General features: G+C 44.4%; 1 protein-coding gene across 2 annotated transcripts in view; it reads right to left on the reverse strand.

Annotated features, from left to right (window-relative positions):
• Window positions 1-4,448: 4,448 nt before the first annotated feature.
• Window positions 4,449-8,179, reverse strand: part of HERC3 (HECT and RLD domain containing E3 ubiquitin protein ligase 3) — a 120,489-nt gene continuing 116,758 nt past the window's right edge. The window contains exon 26 of one of the 2 annotated variants that reach the window (XM_023513354.1): window positions 4,449-5,994. In XM_023513354.1, the coding sequence (XP_023369122.1) occupies window positions 5,786-5,994 (209 nt within the window). In that variant the 3' untranslated portion in view covers window positions 4,449-5,785. The remainder of the gene's footprint in view (window positions 5,995-8,179) is intronic. The other variant, XM_003790017.3, reaches the window with a different exon arrangement.

Below are 8,179 nucleotides of genomic sequence, written 5' to 3' on the forward strand. Positions count from 1 at the left end.
ACAGGTGTCCACCACAACGCCTTTATTTTCAGTAGACACGGGGTCTGGCTCTTGCTCAAGCTGGTCTCAAACTCTTGAAATCAAGTGACCTCCCACCTCAGCCTCTCTGAGTGCCAGGATTACAGGCGTGAGCCACCACACCCGGCCCCAGAAACACATTTTGAATCCCTGCAAAAAAGAAATGTAGTTCCTAGTATCACAACCCCAGTGTCACACTCTGATTCCTTGTTCACACAAGACACAAACAGAATAGACCTCAGCACTTTCCACACAAGTGAGCGCTAACAGGAGGAACAGGATGGCGTGGGAACATTACTTCATTCTCTTGGGGAAATAATAAGAGAAAATTGTAACTCTTAGTAGCCTCAGGCCAATCACATAAAAAGCTGTGTGCCTCTTTCTCAGAAAGATTAATGCTTCCTAAACTCCCTCACGGGGCAGGACGCTGACTTCCTAAAACATTTGGGGGGAGGTCTAAGTCTGCTCACACGTGGAAAGAATGAGCTGAGAGGACAGCTGGGACTGGAAAGGCTGAATTGTAGAGAGTCAAGAACAGAATAACCTTTGGACTAATTTCGAGGTTGCTTAAGTGTCCTGAAGTTTCCGTCTATGGTGTATTTTTAACAACTGAAAACTAACCATATCCTCGGGAGAGAGCTGCTCGGGTTTTGGCAAGCTCCTAACCAACCCAAATTTCATCCAAACCTGTGGCCACCGTTGAGACTGGGAAAGTAGCCGGGGTCCTCCACTCTCTCATCAGTCTGTGTGGGGGACAAGCTTTCAAACAGTGTTACAGTCTCATTGGGTGAGGCTTTGCATCCCTCATTACCTCAGAAATTTAGAAATTCCAGGTCTTCTCTCCAAACAATCTGAAAGGGACTTGACCTTACGAGTCCTTGGACCTGGTTCACATATATTTGAGCTCCTGAGAAAGGCCATGCCTGAAAGGTCAAGAGACCCATTTTTAACAAGAGGCTGCGGCTGTGGCAGGCCAGCCCTGCTGGGACCACGAGCCAATACCTAGTTGGCACCTGCTGTTGACCTCTGTCCTCAAAAGCACTGGCCTCTTAGGACCCAGGGGGAGGGGTTCCGGTATTTCAGAATCTGCTCTTAGGCATTCTTCTCCTCCTTCCTAAAGAAAGGTAACCATAAAAAATTAATCTGGTTTAGTGTTTGGCTCCATCTGAGGTGCGTCAAATTCTTGTTTTAGTTTCTCAGACTGTTCAACATCAGTGGAAGCTGAATTAATGATTATCATAGATTGTATCCAACTTCCATGGGATTAGGCCCAGGAAAATCAGCTTTTAAAAGAGCTAAAGACTATGAGAACAGAACAAGGAATCAGCGTGCTAGGGAGAAAGGGCAGGGGGAAGCTCGCATCTGAACGCATTTCCTTGGTGTCACACATAACTAAGGGGTACACATTCATTATTCTGGAAAGAAATAAAGCATGGAAGCCCAATGGGCTAACCCAAGGGAAAGGCTTTTATTAATGCAGGTCCAGAGAAACTGCCCACGCCAGGGTAGACACTGCTTCCAGCACTTTCTTTGTTGCATATTCTGGTTTCTCACTGCACACAGCCATCACTGATGTTAACCCAAATCCACGCCTGACTCAGGACGGACAAGCAGCCCCTACCTGCATGTAGCCAGTGTAGGTTACAACCAAAGCACAAAACTAAAGCAGAGACCAGCATTTGCCACACCATCCACAGAGCCCTGTGCTCATGGGGTCCATTCATCTCTCTCTATCAAAGCCTGAATCGGAAAGGCATGTGGTAGGTTCTGTCACTCCCAACTGGAGAATTCCGTCATCCATGAATGGATATTGGATAATTTTCACCTTTTCTGAAGACACAAGGACCTGCTCTCTTCATGCCTTCCTTGCAGTCTCCTGCTCTGCTTTGTGAGAGCCCACTCTCCAACATGGCACTACAGGTGGAGCCCACCAATGGTTCCTATAAATACTCCACAAACTGACCTCAAAAATGGAGATCTTCACAAACCAGCATACTCAGAACTCAAGCAGCCTCTGCTACTAACAAAGTGAAGGCTATTAAAGGCAACACGGGCAAGATGTAGCATTTTATAGTCTTAATAACTGGTTTAAAGTTGTTTGGAATCAATTTGCTTGATTCCATTTTAAGAGCCAAAATAAAAAAAAACTTCAAACAAGTAACACTTCCATTTCTTATTAAAAGAAAATGATGGAATTCTACAGCTTAGCTTTGATTTTATTTTGATTATTTCCTTTTCCTCTAATGGTTGACCCTTAATGTGAAGTACTCTAATTACTGGGTTCCACCCCAAATCTACTGCTATTCTATCACATGGCCTCCTTTCATCCCACCTTTATCCCTCCCATCTGATAAACAACTATTTAACTATTAATTCCAAACTATAGCCCTGGGAGAAATGAACAGATACTAAGCTCTCCTCAACAACAACCTAGAAAGAGAATTCAGTGAGAAACTGAATTTGTGAAATGCTATGCTCTTAGAGATTTACCAAGTTATCCAAGAAGTCTTGCAATAAAGTTTAACTTTCTCTAACTCAGAGACAATCAAACATACAACACAAAAGACCTTTTCCCCTTCATACAAGGTCTTTTCCTATGGGAAACTGCCATTTGCCAACTGCTAAGGGCTCAGAGCCCCCTGATTCCTGCTTGCTGAGGATGAGCCCACCTGACGGTCTTTGAGAGCCCATGGGGTGTCCCAAGGACCCACGTGCCCTAAGAGGCCCCTTGCTTTACCCTAAGTCCCAACACTAAATAGCATGACTTCCTGGGGAGCTGAAGATGGCACAAAATAACTGCACTTCCCTTTCTACCCAGAGGCAAAGCCTTGAATCCCAATACTTACTAAAAGCCTGTTGAGCTAAATGCAGTGTGGGATTCTGGATTGGACCATGGAAAAAGACGTCAGTGGAAACTGGTAAAATCCAAATTAAGCCTGGGTTTAATTAAGAGTCATTTCTCAATACTGTCTGCTTAGTTTTGACAAATGTATTACAGTGATAAAAGATGCTGACATTAGGGGAAACCAGCCTGCTGTTGCTTCTCATTCTGGGGAAGACTCACATGAGCACTGGAACCAACTTGTTCTCTGTTGTCCTGACCTGGGAAGTACTGGAGCTTAACCACTGCTTCAGGACGATACTTCTGTATTGTGAGGGGTATAAGAACTCTGTATTATCTTTGTTACTTTTCAATAAATCAAAAATTATTCAAAAAATAGGGTTTCAGAGTGACACCAGCAAGATGGAAGAAGAGATGATCCCTCACATCACTCCCCTCATAAAAATACAACTAGAAAATACTCAAAGACAAGAATGCCACTCTGAATACATCAGAACTAGAACTCAGGGAGAAGCAGAGAACCCCCCACCCCCAACACACAGGCTAGAGAGACGACATGACTGGTAAGAGACATGGTCACTTCGGGCTGTACCACCTCCTCCCCCAGCCAGCACGATGCCACTCACAGAGGACTTCCCTAGACCCACAGTTGCCAAGAAGACAGGCGGGAACTGGAGGTGGACACTCCACCTCCCCACTGGTCTAGGAATCTTCCTAGGGAGCCCACCTGGGGCCCATCCATGGGAGCCACTGGAGGTCAGGAACAAAGAATAAGGCACTGATTACAGCAATTGGCACATGGATCTTGGTGCTATTCAGCACTCCGATCAGCAGGAACAGGACGCTGAAGAGACCAGCTGGCACCACTGGCACCACTCCCCTGCCCTGAGTTGCCGTCTTCCTGCTTCAATCCTTCCCAATACCAATCCTCCAAATTTACACCATCCACATTTTCCTTCTTAAGACCAAGCTCAAGTCTTATCACTCCAAGGATCTGAATGTCTAAAAGAATCCTACTTGGCTACCCACTAACCTTCTGGTGGTTACACTGGTTTCTCAGCCCCAAATCTACCTTCCCACTCCTCAGTCTTGTTTATCATTGTTCTCCTATTTCCTCAGATGCCCCTTCAGACCAGTCCTGGCCTTCCCTAATGTGTCCCCATGTTTGAGCCTTGGGCAAAACCACTGCCTCTGTGAGAAATGCCTCCTAGTCCATCCAGCCTTCCGAACTCCCCTCCCTCCCAATGCTGGCTCCTGCCTTCTGCTCTCCTCCCATTTCTGCAGCACTTTGTTCTACTTTATTACAGCAAGAACCAAATTTGCCCTTCTATTAGATTATCTGGGTACTGACCTAATGCTTCCACTGAAAGAAAGCTGTCCATTCTGCAAGTACAATAAGAAATGGTTTTAAGTTAAAACACCAAATTTATTGCATAATATTGGACTATATGCACACACATAGAAAATAAACATTTCATATAACCGTATATCTTTTTTAATCTTATATTTATAAAGACTGAAAAACTACCAATTTAGCAATTGGAATAAGTTTTAAAAACAAAAAGAAAAGCAAAAATCTACAATCCTTCATTGAGATTTGATGCTAGGTCATGGTTCATAAATATTCCATTTTGTATAAATAAGTCTTTTCTCTAGTTACTAGGAATTTAAAATTAGCCTTACATGACTTCTTTAATCATCTAGAATTTTCTTATCCCATGATGAGGAAGGTTGAGCATGTCATTATTTTTGAGAAACATATATTTGATTTAAACACAATCTCCCCTAAAATCCCACTGTAAACAAACATTTGAAATGTGATAAACAAAGTTCCATAATAAAGAATGTCCTTACGTCTTAGCAATTAGGGAAAAGGAAAAGAAAATATGAGTAGAAATTTTGCAATTTAAATAAAAATTTAAAAAAAAAAGACTGCATGCATCCACTAGGAGAGAAAAGGACCATCAAGTCAAGTAACAAAGGATGGGGCAGAGTGACAAAGAGAGGAAAGTGCAGGAAGGGAGGAAGGAGGGGAGGCAAAGGAGGAAAGAGAAAACGGTGGATGATATAAAACGGTAAGAGAAAGGGACACGAAATTTATTATTTCTACTTTTCTCGGACAATATAGAGACTCCGAATAATGCAACTTGCTTCAAAAGAGAGATAACAGAAGGAATAGAGGGCGGCTTATCAGTTCACCTTATTGTCAAAGTGATGTGGCTGAGCAAGGAAACAAAGTTAGGCTCAGCTGCAGCTCTAAGCTGTCCTGCTCATCTCTGAAAAGGTCTAGGAAACAGGCACAGCCATGGGAAGGTTGCTATTCCCTCAAGAACCGTTTTTTCTTTAGAGCAAGACATGCTTACAAAGGCTCCTATAAATTCGCAAGAGTCCGGCCAGAGTAATGCATCCAGACTCAGCTGTTTGGACTTGGGAGTTTCTGGAGTAGTCCTTTCCCCCTTTGGGGCTAGAGTGGGACTGCAACATGCCAGGGGCATTTAAGGCTGCAGAGAAAGGAGAGGGTCTGCACCTACTGGTCAGTCAAAACCATCCTTGCAGAGGAATGAGAAACATCAGGGCAGAGCGAGACATTTGTGAAATCAAACTTTAAAAATCCACTGCGATTTTATCCAGCAGAATGGGACATACTCACAAATGCAAGGAACACTGGGTAGTTTGGTTTAAAAAAAAAAAAAAAACACCTCCCATACAAGAGCCAGTTTTTCACCCTATCTCCAACCCCTAATTTTTTTCAAAAGGGTTGTTTACTATCTTATAATCCCAGAAACCCATCAACCAGGTTCAGGATTCAAAAGTCTCAACCCCCTCAGACAGTAAAAAAATAGAAATCGCTCCCCATGATTTTCTGTATACGCCTCAATGTGGACACTGAGGAAGGAAGGGAAAGGCAGGACAAGCTGGGGCAAGTCAGGCCAAACTAAACCCTTCATAGTTGTCAAGGGCCTGGGTCAGCCGTGCACACAGAACCTCTTTGCTGCTGTACTTGGGGAGGTCCAGAAGGTTGTAGCAAGTGTGAGCCACAGGCAGGTACTCCTCCCCGCTGGCTGTGGACTGGATGACGATCTGCAGGCTGGCCATGCCGTAGATGGGAATCCGATCACTGCCTGTCAGGAACACTGGGGAGAGAGGGAAATGCCATTAACAGCTGAGCAAAGCGGGAGGCAATCTCAGGTGTCCTCCCAGCAATAGGAGAGGAAGGCATGACACCCTGTGGCTCTCACGAGAAGTACAATTATGCTGGGGTGCCAGCATGGAACAACGCTCAGAAATGGCCTCCACCAAATGTACACCCTCATACGTGTTATGAGCTTTCATAAAGGTATTACCCTTCTCAGATGTCAAAAATCTAAGAGGGGGCAGCACCTGTGGCTCAAGGAGTAGGGCACTGGCCCCATATACCGGAGGTGGTGGGTTCGAGCCCAGCCCCGCCCAAAAACTGCAACAACAACAACAAAAACAAATAAAAACAAAATCTAAGAGGAAAGAAATCAGTGACAGGAAAAAAGCAGCTGATTTCAGGGTGAAACCTGGAAGAAGTCTCTGTGACCTTTAGGTCTCCTACCTCAAATCCCCAATGCTTGTACCGCCTTGGCTACCGCCCTGGCTACTGACTTACCACATAGGGTCTATGTGCTCTCCTTTCCCTGTCTCTCCATCTTTTTAAACCAGAAAAGCTGACCCACACATTATATCAGACATTTCAGTTGTGTGACACGCGCTGTGACTTGGCCAGGGAATGGGGAGACTGACCCAGCTGTCCGTCCCTGCTCTCTAGTGTGGATAACTTTCTCACAGTTGAATTGCTGGAAATAACTATAATTAAACATTACTTATGAAGCATTTTCAAATAACCTACCATTTTCTAAGGCTGTGATATATAAACACAGTTGCCAAAATCTCTACAGTTAATAGAAATCTTAGTAAGTCTAACAGTCTCTGAATAGAAAATGCCTTTTTCTAAGGAAACCCTCAGGACAATAAGCAGGCTTCTCTTGAGTGTCACCCCCCTACGAGCTCACTTGGCAAACCCTCCCCTGTCATTCAATCCATAGGCCATGCTTCTCAATGGCCAATGTAACTGGGCAGGGGAGCACAAGGCTCTCCTGAAGAATCCTAGGTTCTCCACTCTCTCCCTTGCCTCCTGTAAGCAGCAGAATCCGGAAGTAAGTTTTTCACCAATATAAATACATGCTCAGTCAGTCTTATAATATAGCAAGAGATTGCCTTTCAAATGGTGGGCAGAGGGCAAGGGAGGATTATATAGATCAAAATTCCATACTATTCACTGGCTAATTTCTGACTCTGAGTATACATAGGTACTAGCAGAGAAAGATTTGAACTATTCTTAAAGGGCTGAATTTGTTCATGTAAACTAGACTTCATTCTCCCTTCCAAAGGTATCCCCCTTTTCAAATGTCATCTACCCAGCCACAAAGAAGCACGTGCAGTCTGCTTTCTGTTTATATGAATTGTCTAGAATGGGCAAATCCATGGAGATAGCAAGATTGATGGGGGGAGGGTTAGAAAGAAATGAGGGGTGCTTGCTAATGGCTGTAAGGGTTTCTTTCTGAGGTGATGAAAGTGTTCTATCTATAGTCGACTCTGGTAGTCTCACAATTTTGTATATGTTAAATACCACTGAGTTGTACACTTGATGTGGGTGAATTATATACTTTGAGTGGGTGGATTGTCTAATGTGTGAATTACATCTCAGTAAAACTGCTATAAATCACCTCTCCCCTATTCCATTTGCAGCAGATACTTTGTGATATTTGTAAAAAGCCAAAGGCCAGGTACAGTGGCTCACACCTATAATCCTAGCACTTTGGGAGGTAAGGAAGGAAGACAGCTTGAGGCTAGGAGTTCAAGTCTAGTCAGGGCAAGATATCAAGACCCCGTCTCTACAAAAAATAAAAAATTCACTGGGGGTGGTAGCACACACCTGTAGTCCCAGCTGCTCATGAGACTGAGGCAGGAGGATTGCTACAGTGCAGGAGTTTGAGGTTGCTGTGAGCTATGATGATGTCACTGCACTCTAGCCTGGGCAACAGAGCAAGACCCTGTCTCAGGAAAAAAAAAAGAAGGGTAGAAAGATAAGGGATGGCGGTGCCTGTGGCTGCGTGGGTAGGGCACTGGACCCATATACTGAGGGTGGTGAGTTCAAACCCAGCCCTGGCCAGCTAAAACAGCAGTGGCAATGTAACAAAAAACAGCCGGGCATTGTGGCGGGTGCCTGTAGTCCCAACTACTCAGGAGGCTGAGGCAAGAGAATCGCCTAAGCCCAGGAGTTGGAGGTTGCTG

The sequence above is a fragment of the Otolemur garnettii genome, unplaced genomic scaffold (genome assembly GCF_000181295.1).
Source record: "Otolemur garnettii isolate 467f Iridium unplaced genomic scaffold, OtoGar3 scaffold00039, whole genome shotgun sequence".
Lineage (NCBI taxonomy): Eukaryota > Metazoa > Chordata > Mammalia > Primates > Galagidae > Otolemur > Otolemur garnettii.